At 41.8% G+C, this 27149-nt stretch overlaps 1 protein-coding gene and 1 pseudogene across 1 annotated transcript in view; both read left to right on the forward strand.

The window, feature by feature from the left end:
* The first annotated feature begins 2532 nt into the window (after nt 1-2532).
* The window catches only part of HTR7 (5-hydroxytryptamine receptor 7), an 89003-nt gene continuing 64386 nt past the window's right edge, over nt 2533-27149 (forward strand). Inside the window, exon 1 of the mRNA XM_065894625.1 lies at nt 2533-3077. Within this exon, the coding sequence (XP_065750697.1) occupies nt 2533-3077 (545 nt within the window). The remainder of the gene's footprint in view (nt 3078-27149) is intronic.
* LOC136136257 (heterogeneous nuclear ribonucleoprotein A1-like) lies at nt 23390-24342 on the forward strand (annotated as a pseudogene).

Raw genomic sequence — 27149 nt, forward strand, 5'->3', positions numbered from 1 at the left:
GGTAAGATTTTCAATAACTGTGTTTATGCACTGTGATAGCTTATAAATTAAAAACCTAGCAACTCTTAGGAAATACACTCAGCCATCTCCAGGGATAATATAAGTGACTTCTGTATAAAAAGGGGAGTTTGGACCTGATGCTATATTGCAAATGGAAGAGGAAGTAAATTTGAAAGTAGTATTTTACTGATTATTTGGTGCATTTATATGTCTACAATGAAAAAGCAAAAAACATCAGAAGCAGCTATGAAACATAAGTGGGCTGGGTAAGGGCTGACCAGAGTGTAGGGGGCAAATTATATTGACTTTAAACTCAAATAAAAAATATTGCTTTTCAAATTCTTTGTATAATTAATTAATGTGGAATCTTACTTAAAGAGCCAAGACATAAAGTAAGCTGACCCTGATTAGAGTACTCAAGGGGGATAAAAAAACGAGAAAAGTCAAAATGAGTTAAAATAAGTTAAAAAGTTAAAATGAGAAAAGTCCCAAGTAGCTTGTGAAATTTACCACCTTAAGGAATTTTTAAGAGGCCTTGAGACAATTCTAAACCTCAAAAACCAAAAACCTGAGACGTTTCAATGCGGTCATGAGTGATTTTGGACAAGTCATTAAACTTGTCCCAGCCTCTATTTCCCTCTCTGTATTGCAGGGTGAACAAATGGTTTCTCAGATGCCTTCCAGCTACAAACTAGTTTTCTTTTGTCTGAAATTATGTTTAATACTAACTTAAGTAAGGTTGAAGAAATTTCCTCACCCATCCTCTTAACCATGAAATAGTATTTTTTTTGTGGTCTACATGCTACGGTGCACTCTTCCTCTGAATGTGTTGATCCGCTTACCCCAGAGGAGAGCCGCTGACATGTTCACAGTAATGAAAGAGCTGTCAGCATTGGCCCATGATTTAGGGATTTATTATTTCTACTTAAAAAATTTTTTTTTTCGAATGTGTAGAGGGAAGAAGATGAACATAGTAATCAGATAAACCTGGGTTTGAAACCTCTTACCAGCTGATTGCAATAGCAACTGTGTTTCCTTATCTGGAAAAACAGGGCTAACACCCACCCTGAAGAATGAAGAGTGTTACCCAGCACTCACATCAATACATTTTGAGGTTTCTGTTCCTTTTCTTATTTATGATCCGCTAGGGTCTAACTAGAAAAGAAAACGGATTTGATTATTCTTAGTCTTTAGACTAAAGAAATCACTGCTGGCTTCCGATAAAATCTTTAAACAAAATGGAGTGAAATAAGTCTCACACATAATAAAAATCAGCCACTCTGACAGGGTTTCAATACCAAGGGGATTTTAGGCAATAGGCATTAATTAAATCAACATACACACCCAGGATTCTGCAAAACATTTATAACCGGTCATTTCTTCTCTTACGTGCAAGATTTCCAGAATGCCATGGGAGAATTAACCCTCATTTTAATATATTAGGCACTGAAGTCTGAATGTAAAAGCAATCCAAGGTCTATTTTCAGAGCTGAGAGGCCTGTTTCTAGACGCCTGGAGTGTTGGTCACAATGGGTTTAAGCCCTCTGGAGGTCCCTTCCCCAGAACCCCCATCTCCTTCTAGGTGTCAGGACCCGGGCGTCCCTCCCTCTCCCTTTTCTCCTTCTTCTGAGCTCCCACCCCCACCCCCATTCAGCCGCTTCTCTTTTTTCCATCTTCGCTTTCTCCCATCAGTGGTCAAAATAGGAAACGGAAGTATCTGTTTGTTGCTTGGTGGAGTGCTAAGAAAGGTTTATTTTAAATCAAGATTAAAGAAAAAAAAAATCCCTCCCCGGGTTCTTCATTTTGCAATGAGTCCGAGCGTCCGCGGGCTCCCTAGTCCTCCCCCACCAAACTGTCGTTCACTAGTGAGGAGGTTCGGGTCTGTCGGAGGGAGTGTGAGCCTCCTGCGGAAGATCCTCGGGCAAAGCGGCTCGGGATCCCGGGAGGCACGTGGAGCACCGCCCCCCGCCCAGGGCCGGGGGGCGCGGGAGAGACGGCGGCCCCTGCCCAGCCGGGGAAACCCGTCCCGGAGCCCGGGGCGGGCAGGCAGCGGCCGGCGGCGGCGGCGGCGGCGGCGACGGGGACGCGGCGCGGTTGCCGCAGGGGAGCGGCGGCGGCGGCGGCGGCGGGCGCGAGGGGCGGGGCGCTCTCCGCAACTTCTGCCGCTGCCTCCCGGGCGCTCTCGGCCGAGCCACTCGGCGGCTGAAGTCTGCGAGCGGTACGAGCGGTGTGGTGCGGCCAGCCGAGCCCGGCTCGCCGGCCCCCGATCCCGCGCGTCCCGGGGGTCCGTTGGGTGCTGGAGGCGCCTCCCGCAGGGAGTCCCCGGGTGGCCGCGCTCCCGCGTCGTCCGCTGCTGTTGGGGGACCGGGACGTGCGGGGCCGCAAGGCCGAGCCGGGGCGCCCTCCAGCGGACTGCGCGGGCCCCATGGCTGGGCCGAGCGGAGCGGAACCGACGAGGTGAAGCCCCCGGGCCGGCAGCCGGAGCGCGTGGCGGGGGCGCCGGCTCCATGGGCAGCGACGCACGGCGGCACGATGATGGACGTTAACAGCAGCGGCCGCCCGGACCTCTACGGGCACCTCCGCTCTTTTCTCCTGCCAGAGGTGGGACGCGGGCTGCCCGACCTGAGCCCCGACGGCGCCGGCCCGGTCGCGGGCTCCTGGGCGCCGCACCTGCTGCACGGGGTCCCTGAGGTGACGGCCAGCCCCGTGCCCACCTGGGACGCACTCCCGGACAATGCTTCCGGCTGCGGGGAGCAGATCAACTACGGCAGAGCCGAGAAAGTTGTGATCGGCTCCATCCTGACGCTCATCACGCTGCTGACGATCGCCGGCAACTGCCTGGTGGTGATCTCTGTGTGCTTCGTCAAGAAGCTCCGCCAGCCCTCCAACTACCTGATCGTGTCCCTGGCGCTGGCCGACCTGTCGGTGGCCGTGGCGGTCATGCCCTTCGTCAGCGTCACCGACCTTATCGGGGGCAAGTGGATTTTTGGCCACTTCTTCTGCAACGTCTTTATCGCCATGGACGTCATGTGCTGCACGGCCTCGATCATGACCCTGTGCGTGATCAGCATCGACAGGTAAGGGCCGGGCTGCCCCGTCCCGGAGTCCGCCTGGGGATGTGCTGGCAGCTCAGCCCCACACACTTACCTTTCTTGGTCGGATAAACCAGACTCCCCTGCGGGAGGAAGGGCTGTGCTTAACCACCCCTCCCCACACACACACATCAACCCGACACCAACCAAACAACTTCAGTTACAGCGTAGCCTATATACACCTTTAAAAGAAGAGCTCGAAATGTTCTGGTTTACGGTAGTGAGAATTTTAAGACCAAAGTTAAGAGTATTTTAAGCGTTAGAAGTTCCACCAGGGGGTCCCTTGTCTTGGTTTTCAGAAGGAAGGGATGTGATCCTCTCTGAGCCTGACAAACCCTTGCTGTGAGCCTGAAAGAATCAGTTCTTTAAGAAATCAGCGGGAGAAAAGCCACCTTGCTTTCCTGATTGCACAAGCTACTTCTCAGGCCAATAAAAAGACCTAGAATGGCCCCAAAATTGGGGGGTCTACATGTTTTAACGTTGCACCTCTATGATTGCTGATTCTGAGTCACATTCTTTTGGAAGTCTGGTTTTACTGTCTGGCAAGGCTGTCTGTATCCTCCAGGCTTACTTGAGCCTTATTCCCTGTCTGAATGGTTGGTTCTAGCATTTCATCATATCCCTTGGGAATCTTCTCTTGAGAACTCCCCCACTGGAGTAATTGAAACAGAGGCTGACTGTCTGTCAGGGATGCTGGGGGAAAAAATTCCTGTCTTGGATGTCAGATTGGAATAGGCGACCTGCAAGGTTTCTTCAGACTCTAGGATTACAAGATTCTGCAGTGGAGCTAGTCGTTGGTCCTAGAAATATTGTGCAGTTGACAACTTGAAGTACGGTCCTAATGCTCTGGCAACAAAACAACTCTCTGCTTCTCTGGAGACTGAAATAGTAAAACCTTAATATTCACAGTTGCAATTTTGCTAGTGTTTTAAAACCAGCACAGGCTGGTATCCTGTTGTGTTTAATGATACAGAGAAACAGTTGCTTATTTTCCTAGTGGACCTACAGAACCTTTAAATGTGTAGACCTTACAGCAAAGGAGAAGTAATTGATGCCTCCACACTTAAAACGAGAGTGTCTCAAAGGATGGTGTAGCACGAAACTGAGGTTTTCCTCCTTTTCCTCCCTGTAAACACTGCTATATTGTGGGAGGGGGGGGTTTGTTTGTTTGTTTTGTTTTTTAATATTTAACATGTTGTGCTATTTTACTGCTTGGCCAGGGTTTATAGTTACTGAAGGAAGGGAATATTTTCAGGGAAGAAAAATACATTGTATTTGCATTTAGTTAAAGATCTAGATTATTTTTAAAAATTGATCCTGCCATTTTGTATGTTATGTTCGGAGCTTCTAATAGCAAACAAGGAATTATTTTTAAGAGTAGAGCATGAACTGCATATGTGAGAACAGTAGCTCCAAACTTGACAGCTGAAGTTCCGAATGACTGTAGTTAAGCATGACCACAGATATGCATTTACAGTCTGACTGCAGTCTGGCTGTGGCAACAGGAACTGGGAGAGTGCACTCAATATACACAGTAAGTATATGCTTGAATTAGAAGGGTAAAAATCCGACTGTTCATCCAACGAAAACGGTGCTTCTTGCATGAATGGAGTCCTTTTAAATGGAACTTAGTGTAATAAAGCGAATAACAATTTCTGCTGCAAGTAATGCATTTATAAGCTTTTTTCATTTCGTAGTTGATAAATGATAAACAAACAGCACAGTGTGCTGATTTGTCTCCTAGGATGACCAGGTTTGGGTGGGCCCATGCTGAGATTCCTGTACACGAGCTAAAGGTTTTCTTTCCTCAGGATGCACGTGTGACTTAGCAGCAGCAGGAACATCTCCAGTACAAAGACGAGGTTAAGCCTTTCTTTTTTGTAACATCTTTATTGGAGTATACTTGCTTTACAATGGTGTGTTAGTTTCTGCTGTATCACAAAGTGAATCAGTTATACATATGCATATATCCCCATATCCCCTCCCTCTTGCATCTCCCTCCCACCCTCCCTATCCCACCCCTCTAGGTGGTCATAAAGCACCAAGCTGATCTCCCTGTGCTATGCAGCTGCTTCCCACTAGCTATCTGTTTTACATTTGGTAGTGTATATATGTCCATGCCACTCTCTCACTTCATTCCAGTCCCAGCTTACCCTTCCCCCCCTTGAGAATGTCCTCAAGTCCATTCTCTACGTCTGCGTCTTTATTCCTGCCCTGCCTCTAGGTTCTTCAGAACCATTTTTTTTCTTTTTTTAGATTCCATATATACGTGTTAGCATATGGTATTTGTTTTTCTCTTTCTGACTTACTTCACTCTGTATGACAGACTCTAGGTCCATCCACCTTGGCCAGAGCTTCTAATTTCTTTGTCAACTCTATCCTTATGATTGTCACAAATTGTGTTAACATAGGGATAAAGATTCTGTCTCTTAGTTTTTTTATGAGAATTGCCCCATTGGTGAATTCTGCTTAACAGTTATCTTAGAAGATGAATATGTCATTTATTTAGATAAAATGAAGAATTTATAGCATCGGAAGACGCAGATTGCCTTTCTTCCAAGAACACACAGAACTAAAAATGAGAAAAAGGAAAATGCATTCGTTATCGGTTGATTGATAAGGTGCATTATTTCTATTTTTTCTTCAGTTCCATTGTGGAATATGGCCAATGATATAAAAATGTGCTAAGAAAATATGAAAAAAATTTAATCTTCATTCATTCATTTATCCATTCTCTCTCGGGTACCTAATATGTGTTATGCTATGCTTCATGCAGCATAAGCAAAGATGAATAATAATATTCTGAGCCCATGCTATGTTACAAGAATTTGGTTACCTGTTGGGCATTTAACCTGTCTAAAATGGAACATCTGATTTTTCTTAACCCCTCCCCACCATGCTGGGATGCTTTTCCAGCCTTTTCCAATGGAATTTCATGCCCTTCTTCTTCGCAGGCTTCAACACTCTGATCCCCACCGTTTATAGATAGTGACCCATGATCACTGAAAAAGTAGCAGCCATTGGATGGAAACTACTTTGTCTTTCCACCACCAAACAATTTTTCCTGCATCTCTACCCTTTTTATTTCCTTCCAGTTGAAAAACAAGAAGACACTGTATCCCAGCAAAGACCAAACCACCTGCACTTCACATCCTATTCCCTCTCACATTCTGGAGGACTTGGTTTTTCCCTTGAGTCCTCATCTCTTCTTTGCCTTCAGTGTTGCCTCTCAACAGGGTCAAGCTTGATATTCCATTTTTAAGAACTCCTTCTTTGGCTTCACTCCTCCCTCCAGTTACTGCTCCACTTCACAGTTAAGCTGCTCAAAGAACTGTGACCACAACCTGACTTTATTTCCTTACTCCTCAGATAGGTGCGTTTGACCCTCACTAGGTCTGCTGTAATACTTTAACTGGCCTTCCTGATTCCATTTCTGTCCAGTCTTCATCCATTGCCTATGAAGAAGCTAGAATGATCTATTTTTTTAAAAATGGTTTTAAGTGAGATAACATTTCCCTGTAGTGAAATGCACAGATATTAAATGTACATTTTGATGAGTTTTGACAAATGTATGTACCCATGTAACCAACACTCCAAATAAGATATAGAATATTTTGTCATCCCGGAAAGTTTCCTTATGCCCTTTTTAGACTAATCTTTAAACAAGAGAAGTCAAATTATCTTTTATATACAGTTTAAAAACATGCAGAACAGTTCTATATATTGTTTAGGTGAACTGACATAAGGAGTCAAAGTATAAAATAGTTCAGAGGAATGGTGAGCACCAAATTCATGAGAGCAGTTATCTCTGGTGGGGTGGGTGGAGGTGTAATCAGGGAGTAACATACATATCAATGATATTGGTCATACTTTGTTTCTTAATCTTGATACAGTCTTGTTATCCTGCATATAACTTTCTGTACTTATGAAATATATTTTCAAATGATTTTTTGAAATACATACAGAAAAGTGAGCAATCCTAAATGTAGAGCTTGATGCATTTCCACTAAGTGAACCCATGGAGGTAATCTGCAGCTAGATCAAGAAATTGAACATCACCAACCTCCTAGAGGTCCCCTCTTGCTCTTCTCCAGTTTCTAACACTCCCAAAGATAACCATTGTCCTGACTGTTAGCATCATAAATTAGTTTTTCTTGAACAAAACCTCATAAAATGGCATCGTATAGTGTGTACTCTTAAATCTGGCATCTTTTGCTCAGTAATAATGTCTGCTGTGCGATTCATCCGTAGTTTTTAGCCTGTCAATGTTTTATTCATTTAGTTTTGCTGAGTAGTATTCCATTTAATTTGCTTATCAGTTCACCTGTAGATGGACATTTGCATTGTTTCCATTTTCTATATATCACTAACAGTGCTTCTATAAATATTTATTTATGTCATCCTGTGTACATATTGTCATTCCTTTTGGGTAAATATAACACTGGATAATAAGGTACCTTATTGAATTTTAATTCTATATACCCCCCTGACATCTTTTGTGTTATTGTCATGCATTTTAATCTACATATTTAAAAAACCTATTAGATATTATCTTAATTGTTATTTTAAGCAGTCAGTATTCATTCTTATTTACCCACATGGTTACCTTTTCCACTGCTCTTTATTTTTTCCTATATTATCATGCCTTCGTCTGGGATCATTTTCTTATGCCTGTTAGACTTTCATTAGCATTTTTTAAAGTGAGGGTTTGCTGGTGACAGATCCTCTCAGTTTTTACTTATCTAAAAATGTCTTAATTTTACTATCATTTTGAATGATATTTCCTCTAAGTATGGAATTCTATGTTTGAGTTTTTGTTCAGCACTTTAAAACATTATTCCATTATCTTCAGGCTTCCATCATTTCTGTTGAAAAATTAGTCATTTACCAACATTGTTATTACTTCTTTGAAGATAACGTGTCTTTTGTCCTCTGGCTGCTTTCAGGATTTTCTTTTTGTCTTTAGTTTTTATACATTTTTCTGTGATGTCCCTAGGTTTGGCATTATTGATTATTTTCTGTTGTTTATTTGCTGTCAACCCTGCTGAGGTTCTTAGTAACTTTTGTATTTGTGTATTGATATCTCTAATGAGTTTGCTAGTATCTCTTTAAATACTTTTACTATCCTCTTCTTTCTTCTTCTACGTCTTCAAAGTTACATAATTTAGATTGTTTTACTTTATCACACATGTATCTTACACTCTTTTCTTTCTTTTCCATTTTATATTTTTCTCTGTTCTTCAGCTTTGAAGAATTTTGACCTACCTTCCAATTTATAATCATCTCTTCCGCTCTGTTTAATAGGTTGTTTGGTCTTATCTATTGAGTTCTTAATTTTAGAGTACTAGAAATTATATTTGATCTTTATTTTTTGCATTTGATCCTTTTTATTGATTCTAACTCTCTGGTGAAATTCTTTGCCTTTTCACTGAATTTCTCCAACTTGTTATTTTACTTCTGAGCATATTAATCATAGTTAGACTCTTTTTCTACCAACTCTAATATCTGAATCACTTGTGGTTTCTTTGTGTGTGATCTCTCTCCCCCCCCCCACCCCGCCCCCAGCTCTGGGTTTTGGCTTTGTGTCTTGGCATGCTTAATAAACTTGAATTGTATACTCAACATTTTGTATGAAAAACTGTGGATGTTGTATATGATGTTATTCTACTCCAAAGAAAATAGCTTCTAGGCAGGCATATTGGGGGACTGATTATTGTAATCCAGTTAGGGGCTTAGCTGACTGTAGGCTTTGTTTTAGTTTTGATAAAGCTGTGTCTGCCACTGGCCAATGCCTCTTTCTAGGGTGTAGCTTTCTTGGAACTTCAGCTAAGAGCATAGGGGGTTCTCAATGACTTCTCCCCTTGGCTAGTTCAGAACTCTGTTTCTTTCTCTCCTTAGCAGTGTGAGACTATCAAAACTCTCACTGAAAGTTTTTTTGGGAGATTTCTCCTTGGCTTCTTAGCCTCCTGCCCTGCACAGCTTCAGAATTCAGCAAATGTCTTGAGAGGAATACCAGCCAAGTGTTGGGCATAGTTTTCTGTTCCTTCCTTCTTATTTGGATCTTGGCATCTCAGGTCTCTAATTTTTGTTTTTCTTTCCTCAAGAGACTACCAAAATTTCTTCTGGTATTTTTGCCTCTTAATAGCATTTCTGTTGAGGCTTTTTGCCTGGATCCTCAGCTCCTTACCCCTCACCTAGTTTAGGCAAATGTCCCAAGGGAAAGAGTGGCTGCAGAATTTTGGCTCATCTCTTTGTGTTTCTCTCATTTCTAGGATTTTGTCCCCTCCACTCCTGGTTTTCTCAAAAACTCTGTTATGCCTTTAGGGAGGGGTGTGTGTGTGTGTGTGTGTGTGTGTGTGTGTGTGTATTTGTGCTTTATCCAGCTTTTCTAGTTGTTTTCAGCAGAAGCATTGGTCTGAAGCATTAAGCAACCCCATCATAGGTAGAAGTGGATGTGTGCCTGAAAGATTTTAAATGTATGCAGATATAGAAATATAATGATGTAAATTTTGTGCTTAAAACCCTTCATTGGCTTTTCATTTCACTAGGAATACAATTCAAAGTCTTTAGCACACCTACAAGGTCCCTGATTTATTCCTCCCTTACTTCCCAACAACATTTTGTACTGTATTTCACCTTGCTTTCCATAGTATAGTCATATTGACTTTTTCAGTTTCTCCATCATGTCACATTCTTCCTACATCAGGCCTATTCCATGTACGCCCACCAACTAATATATTTGCAATACTATGATTTCATATCTGGAGTTCTGTTCCCTAATACCTATTTTTTGATCCCAACTTGGATAGCTTAAAAGTGTTAAACCCTCTAAGATGGCAGCAATTAAAATGTCTGAAAAATACCAAATATTGGCAAGGATGTAGAGCAGAGGGAACTTTCGTACGTTACTAGTGGGACTGTGAATTGGTGAACTACTTTGAAAATAGTTTGCCATTATCATGTAGTGTTGATGATACATACACCCTATGATTCTGGGATTCTGTTATTTCACCACTAGGTATATGTCAGAGAGACTCTTGTCACCAAAAGTCTTGTACAAGAATATTTATAATATCCACAAATTTGGAACTCCCAAACTTGAAATAATATATAAGTGTATCCGTAGTAGAATGGATAAATCAATTGTGGAACATTCACAGAATAGAATACTATTGAGTAGTGGTTATCAAACTTGAGCATGTATCAGAACTACCTGGAGGACTTATTAAAACACAGATTACTGGACCCCATTCCAAGAGTTTCTGGTTCAGTAAGTCTGGGGTGGAGCCCAATTATTTGCATATTTTCATTTAAACAAATTCCCCAATGATTCTGATGCTCCTGGTTTTGGGACCTTACTTAGAAAACTGTTGCTATACAGCAATGAAAATTGTTGTAGTAAAATGAATCTCACAAAGTAATGTAAACAATTTTTTATTATAAAAATTTTGAAACTTATTTAAGAGTCGAGAGTATAGTATAAAGAGCCTAATCTATCCATCGCCTAGCTTCAACAATGATGAATTTATGACCACCGTGTTCAAAGTATACTTTGCAACTCCTCCTTCCTCACAGTATTTTAACTCAGATGTCAGACATCATGTAATTTCACCCATAAATTCTTTGGGGCCACAAACATAATGCTGAGCAGAAGTGGAGTCCAGAAGAACACATGATTCCATTCATATAAAAATGAAAGAAACAACATTGTTTAGAGACATACATTAAGTGTAAATATCGTAAAGAAAAGGAAGGAAGTATACATCATGAGAACAAGGATAGTAGTTAATTACTTCTGGGTGGGAAGGAGGGGTGTTGTGATCAGAGAGGTGTGCTTTTGAGGTGGTGTAATGTTTTATCTCTTGCCTGTAGAGGTAGTTACATGAGGGTTCACTTTAAAAATTACTATTAAAATATTCATGTATATTTTAGGCACTTTCCTACATATGTATTTTGTTTTACATTAAAGGGACAGAAGTATTTATTTGATGACATCTTGTGAGGTGTATATGGAATTACATCAGATGTATGGTTAATCTGAGCGGATACAGTTATTGTTTTAATGCTCTCAGCATCCATTAGTTTTTAGCCTCATGTTTGAGGGCGGGGGTCATTTTTGGGTTGTCCACAGTTACAGGAACTCCTGTGGCTAACTTGCAAGAGCCATAATCTTTAGTTCTGACTGGTGTCTGGCTGAAACCTTGCTTCCTTGCCAGGTACTATGACTCATTTGCTTCGATGATCTGAGTTCTGCTCTTGGCCTTAATTCTGCTGTGATCAGCAGTGCAGGGTGCATTCTGGTTTCTCTGGATCCCCTTTATCTTTGAAGGAAGTCATTCTTGCTCACCTCTAAAATTAATTTTCAGCTTGTATACACACTTTAAGAGTTGATAGAATCCTCTTCTTTCTGTCTTTTTCTCCATCTTGTCACCTGGGCTGTGAGTATGGTGGCTAGAGCTCTGGCCTTCATCTTGGTCAAGACAGACAACCAGAGCCACACTTGGGAAGGAGAAGCAGTGCACTGGGAGGGTAGCCGGGATTCTGGAGGACTGTGGACTCCACAGGATTGCGGGACTCTGACTTCTTACTGATGGATGAACAGATACCATCATGTTGTCTGTCATAACTGCTAAACCTAAGTGCCAGTTTCTTATCTTATGGGCTTATCCTTCACACCATTGTCCATATACACTTCCTAAAACATCACTGTGAGGTGTCACTGTGTCATTCTCCTTTAGGAATAACAACTACCATTTTTGAGGGTCTTTTGTGCTACATACATTTCTAGAGATTCACATAATATCTCATTTAATCTTCACAACACCTTTGTAAGGGCATTTATTGAGGCCTGTGCTGTCATTGAGGTCGGCTGGCCAAAGGTATAGGAGACAGTGTGAACATTTTAAATCCCGTTCTGTAGATGAGGAAGCTGAGGGAACACACACACTGTATATGGCAGGAACACCATCTGAATCAAAAGCCCATATGTGTTCCTCTACATCATTGTAGCCATTGTCTGCTATATAAAGAGAACATTGTTAAGATAGCATTCAAGGCCTCTTGTGACTTGACGCAGCCTTCTTTATAGCCTCAATCTGACTAATCCCATCATAGGCATCCTCCCTTTTAACAAGATGTCAGAACAGAACTAATGTTCTTACCCCCCAAACTTCTTCCTCTTCCAAGGTTCCCATCCCAATAAACGGCATCAGGCTGCACCCATTTGCTTTGCCAGACATTTAGGTATCACTTTTGAAACTTTCCACCCAGCCCCCCACTGTCACCAGTGCATCGCCAAGTCCTGCTCACTGTCCCTTCACTTTTCTTCTCCCCAGTCCCAGCGCCAGACACTCAAGCCAAGCCTCTGCCATCTTTCACTTGGACCACGCGAAGCAGCCTCCCAGGGCTTTCGTGTATCTACCCTTGCTGCACGTTAGAATCACCTGGGCAATGCTCGGAGCCCATCTCTAGAGATCCTGATGGTCTGGGTGGGCCTTGGCATCAGTATCTTTGAAAATATCCCCCAGATGATTCTAACGTGTATTCAGCCAGAGGGAGAAGCCCTGAGTTAGCGTGATCTTGTAAAAATGCAAATGCGATTCTATCCATGGTTCCCAAAGTTTACTTGCGCATTAGCATCACCTAGGGATCTTCAAAAAATTCCAAAGCCCATACCCAGCCCATACACAAACCCAACTGATGCACAGTCTCTGCGGGTGAGACTCATGCATTATATTCTGGAAGCTCCCTAGGTTAACCCAATGTGCATACAGGTCTGGGCACTGCTGAACTATGCTGTTCTCCTCTTCAAACTCTTTAATGGGTTAATGAGTTCCCCTGCTCTTGGGATAAGATCCTAAAATTTTAATATGACTTAAAAGATCTTATAATCTGACTTCTGCCTATCTCACTAGATCAGGGGTTGGCAATTTTTTTCCACAAAGAGCTAGATAGTAAATATTTTAGGCTTGTATGCCATATAGTCTCTGTCGCAGCTCCCCAACTCTGCCACTGTAGTGTGAAAGCGGCTATAGACAATATGTAAATGTACGGGCATGGCTGTGTTCCAGTAAAACTTTATTTATGGCTATTGTAATTTGAATTTCATAAGATTTTTGCCATGTTATTAAATATTAGTCTTTTTAATTTTTTTCAACTATTTAAAAATGTGAAAACATTCTTAGCTGGTGTGTGTGGGGAGGCTATACAAAAACAGGAAGGGACCAGATTTAACCCTGCTGGAGTTTGCCGACTTCTGCCAAAGATTCTGTTCAAGTCAGTTCAATTCTCTAACTATCGTGTAGATCGTCTCTCTTCCTCCCCTGCCCCCCTTCCCCCCCACCCCCCATATTCTGGCAACTCTGAGCTTCTTTCTATTCCTTGAGATTTTGCAATTCAGGGACTTCACAAGTCTTTTTATTGCCTACTCCCCACCCCACCCCGCTGACACACTTATGTGCCTCTTGGGCTGGTTCATTCTTATCACTCTTCAGACAGGTCCTCAACTAGATGTTACTGCCTCATGGAAGCATTCCAAGAATCTCCAGACTATCTTAGACAGTCTTATAACTCCCTGCATGTTTTCTTTCTTGCACTCACCTCAATTTGTAATGACTGGTTTGTGAAATTAATTGTAATGGATTCATGATTTGTGGGGTCATCCATACAGCAGGCATGGTAGGACCAGGGTCTCTCTTGTTGGAGACTGAATCCCCAGCCCCCAGCATAGTACTTGGCACATAGTAGGTGTTCAGTTAATCCGTGTGGATTGACTGAGGAAGGAAGGAAGGAAGAGAGGGAAGGTGGGTGCCTCTGATTCCCAAATGTCTGGCCTTGCCTTCTTCTTCTTTTTTTTTTTTTTTTGCAGTACACGGGCCTCTCACTGTTGCGGCCTCTCCCGTTGCGGAGCACAGGCTCTGGACGCGCAGGCTCAGCGGCCGTGGCTCACGGGCCCAGCCGCTCCGCGGCATGTGGGATCTTCCCAGACCGGGGCACGAACCCGTGTCCCCTGCATCGGCAGGCGGATTCTCAACCACTGTGCCACCAGGGAAGCCCTGGCCTTTCCTTCTTATTCTCCAGCTTCTTATGAAATATTCTTCTTGGTGAAGTTTTTTAGGGAAACCAAATTAGAGTCAGGAGATTGTATAATGAAACAGAAGCAGCGTGGAGGCAATGGGACAGTCCCAAGGGGTCGTCCCATCAAGCCATAGTAGGCTGGGGAGTCACTTTCTGCTCTCCACGTGGGTGAGGAACACTGACATAAACAAAGCCCTAGTGATGCAAAAGATCTAGCAGCTTAGAGCCAGGAGTCAGCTCTTTATTGTCATCATTGCTGTGCCATGAAGCAGGATGAAAAGGCAGGCAAAATTAAGCAAAAATCCCAGATCCTTTTCGTTTCAATGAACAAAACATATTTCGACCAAGCTCATGCATCCCAGAAGGAAAGCCATAGGTGTCAGGCATGAAGGAGATACCGAAGTAGGGAAGCACAGTAACTGACAGTCGCAATATCATTTATTGAGCACGTACTATGTGCCGGGCCCAGTGCCACGGGATTTATGTGATGCATCTCGTTTCATCCCCATGACCACTCTGTGGTTACTCTCATCCCTGCTACTCCTGCAGGATGAGGAAAGGGAGGCTGAGAGAGGTTAAGTAACTTGCCTAAGAGCACACAGGAGGAAAGCAGTGAATCCTGCTTGTCTGAGGGAAGGTCTGACTCCAGCTCAGAGGGGTGTTGGCTTTGTGAACATCATCTCTGAACCATGTCAAGTGATAAGTGTTTTCTCCTGCTGTTCAGACAAGACAGTGATGATGTTAATAATAATTATTATTATATTCATATCAGTCCGTCGTCTCTTATCTAATATCCTTGGGGCCAGATGTGTTTTGTCACATTTTTCTCTAGTGTTCATCCATGGTATCTCCCACTCCAGTCCATCTGTTAGCTTTGGGGTTATGGTCAAGGTGAGGTCGCTGTGGAATGTTAAGATCCACATCTTCATAGTTTTAAGTTAGATGAGTAGGAAGTCCTAACAAAGAGGCCAAGTGTATATACGTGTGTGTGTGTGTGTGTGTGTGTGTGTGTGTGTGTGTGTATGTGAGAGAGAGAGAGAGAGAGAGAGAGAGAGAAGAGGGGTGGAGAGAGGGTTAGGTAGGTGGTGGGGATATGGATGGAGAGATAGAAAGAGAGAGAGGGGAGGTGAGAGGGACAGAGAGGATACATGGGTGAGCAAGCTAGAGGAGATGGTGGGGGTGAGATTTATTTACTAAGCAAACCCTTGTTGTTTGCCTACTGGGTATTGAAGTACTGTGGGGATACAAAGCTGAATAAAGACGCAGCCTCGTCCTCAAGAGGTTATCTAGTTGAGGCTAAATTAAGATTATTTTATTCACACACCAGAAAATTTGGACCTTTAAAAAGTTAGGTTGTACATGTTGCTTTGCAGTCAATCCCTGTGCGATATGACCTTTCTTGAAAGAGTTTATGAGTCATTTAGCTTCTGTTTGCAAACAATTGGCTAGTTTGAGCACTTCCATCAATAAAACCCCCAGTACTCTATGGTCTGTTTTTGAACAGCCTTTCTGTGCCTGGAGAGTTCTTGTTAAGGACTGCTGCAAAACGAGGACTGCTAGGTCAGAACTAAGCGCTCATGCTTCTGATGTTGCCTGTTGAAGTACAGGATGCCAGCCTCTGGGGACTGAGCAGCTGTGGGACTTTGGGGGAACATCTCCAGTGCATCTATTTGGGGAGCTTATTTTTGCCCATTTAGCCGGTTTGTATTCTCACTTTCATCCTGGCCTCTGTTCTGATTCAGATTCTGTATTTCTGGGCATTCTGATAATATTTCCCAATCTTTCAAAGAGAGGCAGCTGGATAGCTTTCTTCCTCCCAAATGGTTCTTTCATCTGGAGCATCAGGCAGAACCGTCCACCTAAAGGGGGCTATCAGTATTTATAGTCTATCATGGGGAGACTTAAATGGCATGCTTCAATCCATCTATAATCAATCCAGCCCAGCTGCCTGAATATTTCAGAATTGCATTTTGGGAGATGTATGTTCTATACGTTAGGTTTGAAAAAGTCTCTGATATTCTCAAGAGAAGTCTTTGCAGATTCTCCCGTTTAATAAACAGATTACCTCACGGTTTTATACTTGATAGATTTCTGAATACTGCCAGGCTCCTACCACTCTGGCTTCCTTTCTGGGTCACAAAGGTGATAGTCCTTTGTTAGCAATTTCTTCTTCTTTTTTTTTTTTTGTATTTTATTTTATTTATTTTTTTATACAGCAGGTTCTTATTAGTTATCCATTTTACACATATTAGTGTACATATGTCAATCCCAATCTCCCAATTGATCACAACACCCCTCCCCCGCTGCTTTCCCCACTTGGTGTCCATATATTTGTTCTCTACATCTGTTTCTCTAATTCTGCCCTGCAAACAAGTTCATCTGTACCATTTTTCTAGGTTCCACATATATACGTTAAATACGATATTTGTTTTTCTCTTTCTGACTCACTTCACTCTGTATGAGAGTCTGTAGATTCATCCACGTCTCTATAAATAACCCAATTTCATTCCTTTTTATGCCTGAGTAATATTCCATTGTATATATGGACCACGTCTTCTTTATCCATTCGTCTGTCGGTGGGCATTTAGATTGCTTCCATGACCTGGCTATTGTAAATAGTGCTGCAATGAACATTGGGGTGCATGTGTCTTTTTGAATTATGGTTTTCTTTCGGTATATGCCCAGTAGTGGGATTGCTGGGTCATATGGTAATTCTATTTTTAGTTTTTTGAGGAACCTCCATACTGTTCTCCATAGTGGCTGTATCAATTTACATTCCCACCAACAGTGCAAGAGGGTTCCCTTTTCTCTACACCCTCTCCAGCATTTCTTGTTTGTAGATTTTTTGATGATGCCCATTATAACTGGTGTGAGGTGATACCTCATTGTAGTTTTCATTTGCATTTCTCTAATAATTAGAGATGTTGAGCAGCTTTTCATGTGCCTCTTGGCCATCTGTATGACTCCTTTGGAGAAATGTCTATTTAGGTCTTCTGCCCATTTTTGGACTGGGTTGTTGGTTCTTTTAGTATTGAGCTGCATGAGCTGTTTATATACTTTGGAGATTAATCCTTTGTCCGTTGATTCGTTTGCAAATATTTTTTTTCTTAATTTTTTTTTTTTTTTTTGCAGTATGCAGGCCTCTCACTGTTGTGGCCTCTCCTGTTGCAGAGCACAGGCTCCGGACGCGCAGGCTCAGTGGCCGTGGCTCACGGGCCTAGCCGCTCCGCGGAATGTGGGATCTTCCCAGACTGGGGCACAAACCCATGTCCCCTGCATCGCCAGGTGGACTCTCAACCACTGCGCCACCAGGGAAGCCCCGTTTGCAAATATTTTCTTCCATTCTGAGGGTTGTCTTTTCGTCTTGTTTGTAGTTTCCTTTGCTTTGCAAAAGCTTTTGAGTTTCATTAGGTCCCATTTGTTTATTTTTGTTTTTATTTCCATTACTCTTGAGGTGGATCAAAAGAGATCTTGCTGTGATTTATGTCGAAGAGTGTTCTTCTTATGTTTTCCTTTAAGAGTTTTATAGTATCCAGTCTTACATTTAGGTCTCTAATCCATTTTGACTTTATTTCTGTGTATGGTGTTAGGGAGTGTTCTAATTTCATTCTTTTACATGTAGCTGTCCAGTTTTCCCAGCACGACTTATTGAAGAGACTGTCTTTTTTCCATTGTATATCCTTACCTCCTTTGTCATAGATTAGTTGACCATAGGTGCGTGGGTTTATCTCTGGGCTTTCTATCCTGTTCCATTGATCTATATTTCTGTTTTTGTGCCAGTACCATGTTGTTTTGATTGCTGTAACTTTGTAGTATAGTCCGAAGTCAGGGCATCTGATTCCTCCAGCTCCGTTTTTTTCCTTCAAGACTGCTTTGGCTATTCGGGGTCTTTTGTGTCTCCATACAAATTTTAAGATTTTTTTGTTCTAGTTCTGTAAAAAATGCCATTGGTAATTTGATAGGGATTGCACTGAATTTGTAGATTGCTTTGGGTAGTATAGTCATTTTTACAATATTGATTCTTCCAATCCAAGAACATGGTATATATCTCCATCTGTTTGTATCATCTTTAATTTCTTTCATCAGTGTCTTATAGTTTTCTACATACAGGTCTTTTGTCTCCCTAGGTAGGTTTATTCCTAGGTATTTTATTCTTTCTGTTGCAGAGGTAAATGGGAGTGTTTCCTTAATTTCTCTTTCAGATTTTTCATCATTAGTGTATAGGAATTCAAGAGATTTCTGTGCATTAATTTTGTATCCTGCAACTTTACCAAATTCATTGGTTAGCTCTAGTAGTTTTCTGGTGGCATCTTTGGGATTCTCTATGTATAGTATCATGTCATCTGCAAACAGTGACAGTTTTACTTCTTCTTTTCCAGTTTGTATTCCTTTTATTTCTTTTTCTTCTCTGATTGCCGTGGCTAGGACTTCCAAAACTATGTTGGATAATAGGGGTGAGAGTGGACATCCTTGTCTTGTTCCTGATCTTAGAGGAAATGCTTTCAGTTTTTCACCACTGAGAATGATGTTTGCTCTGGGTTTGTCCTATATGCCCTTTATTATGTTGAGGTAGGTTCCCTCTATGCCCACTTTCTGGAGAGTTTTTATCATAAGTGGGTGTTGAATTTTGTCAAAAGCTTTTTCTGCATCTACTGAGATGATGATATGGTTTTTCTTCTTCAGTTTGTTAATATGGTGTTTCACATTGATTGATTTGCATATATTGAAGAATCCTTGCATCCCTGGGATAAATCCCACTTGATCGTGGTGTATGATCCTTTTAATGTGTTGTTGGATTCTGTTTGCTAGTATTTTGTTGAGGATTTTTGCATCTATATTCATCAGTGATATTGGTCTCTAATTTTCTTTTCTTGTAGTATCTTTGACTGGTTTTGGTATCAGGGTGATGGGGGCCTCACAGAATGAGTTTGGGAGTGTTCCTTCCTCTGCACTTTTTTGGAAGAGTTTGAGAAGGATGGGTGTTAGCTCCTCTCTAAATGTTTGATAGAATTCACCTGTGAAGCCATCTGGTCCTAGACTTTTGTTTGTTGGAAGATTTTTAATCACAGTTTCAATTTCAGTGCTTGTGATTTGTCTGTTCATATTTTCTATTTTTTCCTGGTTCAGTCTTGGAAGGTTATACCTTTCTAAGAATTGTCCATTTCTTCCAGGTTGTCCATTTTATTGCCATAGAGTATTGCCATAGAGTTACTTGTAGTAGTCTCTTAGGATGCTTTGTATTTCTGTGGTGTCTGTTGTAACTTCTCCTTTTTCATTACTGATTTTATTGATTTGAGTCTTCTCCCTCTTTTCTTGATGAGTCTGGCTAACGGTTTATCAATTTTGTTTATCTTCTCAAAGAACCAGCTGCTAGTTTTATTGATCTTTGCTATTGTTTTCTTTGTTTCTATTCATTTATTTCTGCTCAGATCTTTATGATTTCTTTCCTTCTGCTAACTTTGGGTTTTGTTTGTTCTTCTTTCTCTAGTTCCCTTAGGTGTAATGTTAGATTGTTTATTTGAGATTTTTCTTGTTTCTTGAGGTAGGCTTGTATTGCTATAAACTTCCCTTTTAGAACTGCTTTTGCTGCATCCCATACATTTTGGATCATTGTGTTTTCATTGTCATTTGTCTCTAGGTATTTTTTGATATCCTCTTTGAGTTCTTCAGTGATCTCTTGGTTATTTAGTAACATATTGTTTAGCCACCATGTGTTTGTGTTTGTTACATTTTTTTCCCTGTAATTGATTTCTAATCTCCTAGCGTTGTGGTCAGAAAAGATGCTTGATATGATTTCAATTTTCTTAAATTTACTGAGGCTTTATTTGTGACCCAAGATGTCATCTATCCTGGAGAATGTTTCATGCACACTTGAGAAGAAAGTGTAATCTGCTGTTTTTGGATGGAATGTCCTATAATTATCAATGAAATCTATCTGGTATGTTGTGTCATTTAAAGCTTGTTTCCTCATTAATTTTCTGTTTGGATGATCTGTCCATTGGTGTAAGTGAGGTGTTAAGGTCCCCCACTATTATTGTGTTACTGTTGATTTCCTCTTTCATAGCTGTTAGCAGTTGCCTTATGTATTGAGGTGCTAATATGTTGGGTGCATATATATTTATAATGGTTACATCTTTTTCTTGGATCGATCCCTTGATCATTATGTAGTGTCCTTCCTTGTCTCTTGTAACATTCTTTATTTTAAAGTCTATTTTATCTGATATGAGTATAGCTACTCCAGCTTTCTCTTGATTTCCATTTGCATGGAATATCTTTTTCATCCCCTCACTTTCAGTCTGTAAGTGTCCCTAGGTCTGAAGTGGGTCTCTTGTAGACAGCATATATACTGGTCTTGTTTTTGTATCCATTTAGCGAGCCTGTGTCTTTTGGTTGGAGCATTTAATCCATTCACGTTTAAGGTGATTATTCATATGTATGCTCCTCTTACAATTTTCCTAATTGTTTTGGGTTTATTTTTGTAGGTCCTTTTCTTTTGTGTTTCCCACTTAGAGAAATTCCTTTAGCATTTGCTGTAGAGCTGGTTTGGTGGTGCTGAATTCTGTTAGCTTTTACTTGTCTGTAAAGCTTTTGAGTTCTCCATTGAATCTGAATGAGATCTTTGCCAGGTAGAGTAATCTTGGTTGTAGATTCTTCCTTTTCATCACTTTAAATATGTCATGCCACTCCCTTCTGGCTTGTAGAATTTCTGCTGAGAAATCAGCTGTTAACCTTATGGGAGTTCCCTTGTATGTTATTTGTCGTTTTTCCTTTGCTGCTTTCAGTAATTTTTCTTTGTCTTTAATTTTTGCCAGTGTGATTACTGTGTGTCTTGGCGTGTTTCTCCTTGTGTTTATCCTGTATGGGACTCTCTGCGCTTGGGTGGCTACTTCCTTTCCCATCTTAGGGAAGTTTTCGACTATAATCTCTTCAAATATTTTCTTGAGTCCTTTCTCTGTCTCTTCTCCTTCTGGGACCCCTATAATGCGAATGTTGTTGCGTTTAATGTTGTCCCAGAGGTCTCTTAGTCTGTCTTCATTTCTTTTCATTCTTTTTTCTTTATTCTGTTCTGCAGCAGTGAAATCCACCATTCTGTCTTCCCAGTCACTTATCCATTCTTCTGCCTCACTTATTCTGCTGTTGTTTCCTTCTAGTGTATTTTTAATTTCAGTCATTGTATTGTTCACCTCTGTTTGTTCTTTAATTTGTCTAGGTCTTTGTTAAATTTCTTGCATCTTCTCAGTCTTTGCCTCCATTCTTTTTGTGAGGTCCTGGATCATCTTTACTATCATTATTCTGAGTTCTTTTTCTGGAAGGTTGCTTATCTGCACTTCATTTAGTTGTTTTTCTGGGGTTTTACCTTGCTCCTTCATATGGTACATAGCCCTCTACCTTTTCATTTTGTCTGTCTGTGAATGTTAGCAATTTCTTGACAGAAAAATTGCGTTTTCTTATTATGGGAGTCCTAGGGGATTCATCTATTCACATCTTCAGTATTTATTGATTACTTAGTCTTCATTGGTTACTTTTTTATATCCTCAGCAAAAGCAAATAAGGCCTCTGCTGTCTTGAATCTTACATTCTAGTAAGAATAAATAGGCAAGAAACATATAAACTAAACACACACACACACACACACACACACACACACACACACACACTGATTCATTAGTAATAAGTGCCACATGGAGAATTAAAACAGAGTGATGTCTTAGAGTGGTTGATCATGGAAGGCCTGTCTGAGGAGGTGACATATACATCATGATGTAAATAACGTGATGGAGCTGCCTGTGTGAAGATCAGGAGGAAGGACATTCCAGGCAAAGGCAGCAGCTGGTGCAAAGGCCCTGGGCCAGTGTGATTGGAGTAGAGAGATCAAAGGAAAGCCCAGAAGGAGATGAGAGTAAAGCAGTGGTCACAACTCATATTGGGATTTGGGACAGGTAAAGAGATTGGATTTTATTCTAAATGCAGTGGAGGCCTTGGAGAGTTTGAAGTCTTGGGTGACATGATCTGGTTTGTAATCTTAATAGTTCCTGGTGGTTACTTTGTGGAGAATGAAATGGGAAGTAGTGTGAGTGAAAGCTGGGAGACCAATGGAAAGGCTTCTGTTGTTAAGATAAAAGATGATTGAGAGGAGTGAAGATGGAGCAAAGTGGAGGAGTTCAAGATACGTCTGGGAGGCACACTGGCAGAACTAACTGATGGATTGGATCTGGGGGGTGAGGGACAGAGAAGAAAAAAGGATGACTAATGTGCTTTGGGCTCAAGCAACTCAGTCTATGGTTATGCTGTTGATCAAATAAGAGAGTAGCAGAACTGTTGCTGAAAATCAAGAGTTCTATCTTGGTTTAAAAAAAATTTTTTTTAATTGATATATAGTTGATTTACAATGTTGTATTAATTTCTGCTATACAGCAAAATAATTCACTTATATATATATAATACACACACACACACACACACACACACACACACACACATTCTTTTCCATTATGGTTTATCACAGGATATTGAATATAGTTCCCTGTGCTATACAATGGAACTTTGTCATTTATGCATTCTATATATAATAGTTTGTATCTGCTAACCCCAAACTCTCAATCCTTCCCTCCTCCCACCCTTGGCAACCACAAGTCTGTTCTCTATGTCTGTTTTGTAGATAAGTTCATTTGTGTCATATTTTAGATTCCACCTATAAGTGATATCATTTGGTATTTGTCTTTCTCTTTCTGACTTCACTTAGTATGCTCATCTCTAGGTCCATCTATGTTGCTGCATATGGCATTATTTCATTCTTTTTTATGGCTGACCGCTACATTCCATTGTATATATGTACCACATCTTCTTTATCCATTCATCTGTTGACAGACATTTAGGTTGCTTCCATGTCTTGGCTATTGTGAATAGTGCTGCTGTGAATATAGGGGTGCACGTATCTTTTTGAATTATAATTTTGTCTGGATATATGCCCAGGAGTGGGATTGCTGGATCATGTGGCAACTCTATTTTTAGTTTTTTTTTTTTGAGGAACTTCCATACTATTCTCCATAATGGCTGCACCAATTTACATTCCTACCAACAGTGTAAGAGGGTTCCCTTTTCTCCACACCCTCTCCAGTATTTGTTATTTGTAGACTTTTTAATGATGGCCATTCTGCTTTCTGCCTGTGGACGCCACTGAGTAAGCATCGTTGATGTCTCCCCGCTGCTCCACTGCCGTCATGTCTAAGTCAGAGTCTCCCAAAGAGCCCGAACAGCTGCGGAAGCTCTTCGTCGGAGGTTTGAGCTTTGAAACAAGTGATGAGAGCCTGAGGAGCCATTGTGAGCAGTCGGGAGCGTGCACAGACTGTGTGGTAATGAGGGATCCAAGCACCAGGTGCTCCAGAGACTTTCGGGTTGTCACGTATGCCACTGTGGAGGAGGTGGATGCGGCCATGAAGGCAAGGCCACACAAGGTGGATGGAAGAGCTGGGGAACCAATGAGGGCCGTCTCAAGAGAAGATTCTCAAAGACCTGGTGCCCACTTAACTGTGAAAAAGATTTTTGTTGGTGGCATTAAAGAAGACACTGAAGAACATCACCTAAGAGATTATTTTGAACAGTATGGAAGTGATTGAAATCATGACTGACCAAGGCAGTGGCAAAAAGAGAGGCTTTGCTTTCATAACCTTTGATGACCATGACTCCGTAGACAGGATTGTCATTCAGAAATACCATACTGAATGGCCACAACTGTGAACTAAGGAAAGCCCTATCTCAGCAAGAGATGGCTAGTGCCTCATCCAGCCAAAGAGGTCGAAGTGGTTCTGGAAGCTTTGGTGGTGGTTGTGGAGGGGGTTTTTGTGGGAACGACAGCTTTGGTCATGGAGGAAACTTCAGTGGTCGAGCTGGCTTTGGTGGCAGCCGCGGTGATGGTGGCTATGGTGGCAGTGGGGATGGCTATAATGGATTTGGTAATGATGGGAGCAATTTTGGAGGTGGTGGAGGCTACAATGATTTTGGCATTTACAACAATCAATCTTCAGATTTTGAACCCATAAAAGGAGGAAACTTTGGAGGCAGAAGTGCTGGCCCCTATGGTGGTGGAGGTCAGTACTTTGCCAAACCATGAAACCAAGGTGGCTATGGCTGTTCCAGCAGCAGCAGGAGCTATGGCAGTGGCAGGAGGTTTTGATTACTGCCAGGAAACAAAGCTTAGCAGGAGAGGAGAGCCAGAGAAGTGACAGGGAAGCTACAGGTTTGTGAACTCAGCCAAGCACAGTGGTGGCAGGGCCTAGCTGCTACAAAGAAGACATGTTTTAGACAATACTCGTGTATGGGCAAAAAAACTCGAGGACTGTATTTGTGACTAATTGTATAACAGGTTATTTTAGTTTCTGTTCCGTGGAAAGTGTAAAGCATTCCAACAAAGGGTCTTAATGTAGATTTTTTTTTTTTTGCGCCCATGCTGTTGATTGTTAAATGTAAGTCTGATCATGGTGCTGAATAAATGTGTCTTTAAAAAAAAAAATGATGGCCATTCTGACTGGTGTGAGGTGATCCCTCATTGTTGTTTTTGATTTGCATTTCCAAGAGTTCTATTGTGAATGCTAAGTTTGATGTCATTAGACATTTGGATATAAGAGTCTCGGGTTCCAGAGAGAAGTCAGGACTGGAGATACAAATTTGGGCTTCATTGGAAATGATATTTAAAGCCATAGGGTGGGCTCCAGCTACCCGTCCTTAGCAAGATAAAATGTTTAGAGGTCAAGAGAAGAGGAAGAGCCAGCAAAGTTTAAAAAGGGATGGGCAGTGAAATAGGAACACCTGGAGAGTGCTATCACGGAAATTAAGGGAAATGTTTTGACAAGGATAGAATATCACCTGTGTCAAACGCTGTTGTAAGATAAAGCTAGAAAAATGGCCAATGAATTGGGTGACCTTGAAGTCACTGGTGATCTTGAGAAGAGAGGTTTCAGTGAAACAGTGGAATGGAAGCCCCGGTGGAGAGAGGTGAGGAGAGATTGGGAGGAAGGAAGGAGAGACATTGACTAGAAACAGCTCTTTCAAGAAGTTTAGCTACTCACCTGGGAGTCGGGAAACCTGCATTCCAACCCTGTATCTGCTGCGTTGTACCTTCGTGATAATTGTTTATGTGCCTGTCTTAAATTCCATTAGAATGGGCAAGAACTTTGACTTCGATTTTCCTGGCATTTGCAGAGTTCCTGGCACACAGTAGGTGCTGAATTGTATTTGTTGAATGAATGGATCAATGGATTAAGGAATATCCTACTAGAGTAGAAACACTTTAGGCTCAAGACAGTGTCTGATTCATCTTCCTCAGGCTCAGGTACACTAGTGGGGATGCAAAAATATCCCTGAATGAATAAATGAGTCTGGTAAACTTGGGAGTAGAGTAGGGGAGCTTGGTGTGGAAAGGTCAGGGATCCGGACTGTTTAGACCAGGATTCCCATAGGACTGGGGAAGGGCACAGAAAGCTCTGTTAAGACAGAAGCCAGGGGACAGGATACAGATTCTGTTTCTGTGACTCCTAACTGTGGCCTTGCGTAAGTCACTGTACCTTATTTCTAAACCTCGTTCCTCATGCATGGTAGAAATATCTCCATGAAGTTAACATAAGGAATAAATGAGATTATATACTTGAGGAGTTTAGCCAAGGGCCTGACTCATATAAAATAACCACTGATTGAGAGCATTGTTATTATTACTAATATTAATATTAATAATAGCTGTGCCAGGGAATTGAGTTCTACCAGCTAGTCAGGGCAGCTCTCTGGGACTGGAGAGTTGTTTGAATGGGAAGGTTCACTGATGCCCTTTCTGAGTCTTTTCTTCTTTCATCCTAAAAGGAAAAAGTATCAATAAATCTAGTTTGCCTTTAGGAAAAGTCTATATGGGGTCTTGATGAGGCTTCAGGGAGTGCCAGCCTGCCTGCAAACCACCCTACCTGTCCAGTGATGCCAGAAATAGGGGCCAAGGTCAGTTCCATGATTTCCTTCAGATGCTGCTTGAGGCACGTCAGGGACTTGAGTTCATTCATGCTGAGGTGTGCTCAGTGGGCCAGTCGGGAAGGATAAATGATTGGTACCTTGTATAATGTTGTAGAGAATGGGGAGGTGAGGGTTTGTGGTGCACCATCACTCCTCAGATAACATCCTAGCTATCTCCTGCACTTGCCCTTTCCTCTGTGTACTTCCTATGTGTCACAGGAAGTATAGGGGCTGCTTCTATTTTCCTGCATATACCATGTCCTCCTTTGCTTCCATGTCCCAGTACATTCTGTTTCCTCTGCCTAGAGTGCCCTCCTCTTTTCTGCCTATTTCCCAAGCATTCTTCATGATGCAGCGAAAGTGTCATGGTCTCCAGGAGGCTGTCCCTGATACCTTGATCTGGCTTAGGTGCTCCTCCCGGGCTCTCCCTGACCACTCTGAGCTTCATTCTCTATTACCATCAGGCTGAAATGTAGTTGATTATATTTCTCTGTCCCCCACACATCAAGTGCTGAGGTTCGTGGGGACAGAGACATTTTATTCATCTCTGTTTGCTTCCAGCTTCTGTTAGTATGTGGAAAGTCTCAATAAATATTGGCTGGAGAAGTGAACGAATGAACGAATGAATGAATGAAACTGGCAACAATTGACTATTTAATTGTGTCTTGAGTATGACACGGGAAGGGAAAATGAAAGAGGGACATAGAAGCCACACCATTTATGACACAGTTCTGCTTCGGCGGGTCTTGTTTCCTTACTCCCTTGAGTGGGTACCTCATCATAGCTGCCAGAGCCTTTTTTCTATATCTTTGAAGGCACAGTTCTGCTTCTCATAGCTTATGAAGATGCTATGGATTTCATTTCCAGCATGTCCTGTCACCAAGGTCTCCCTGTAAGGAGGGTCAGTATAATAGGGTTTTTACCTGCAGAGCATATTATATGAGCATCCCCAGCAGCCATATTGGGTTAGCTTCCAAGCCCCAGGGGCAA

This window comes from Phocoena phocoena, chromosome 16, assembly GCF_963924675.1.
Source record: "Phocoena phocoena chromosome 16, mPhoPho1.1, whole genome shotgun sequence".
Taxonomy (NCBI): domain Eukaryota; kingdom Metazoa; phylum Chordata; class Mammalia; order Artiodactyla; family Phocoenidae; genus Phocoena; species Phocoena phocoena.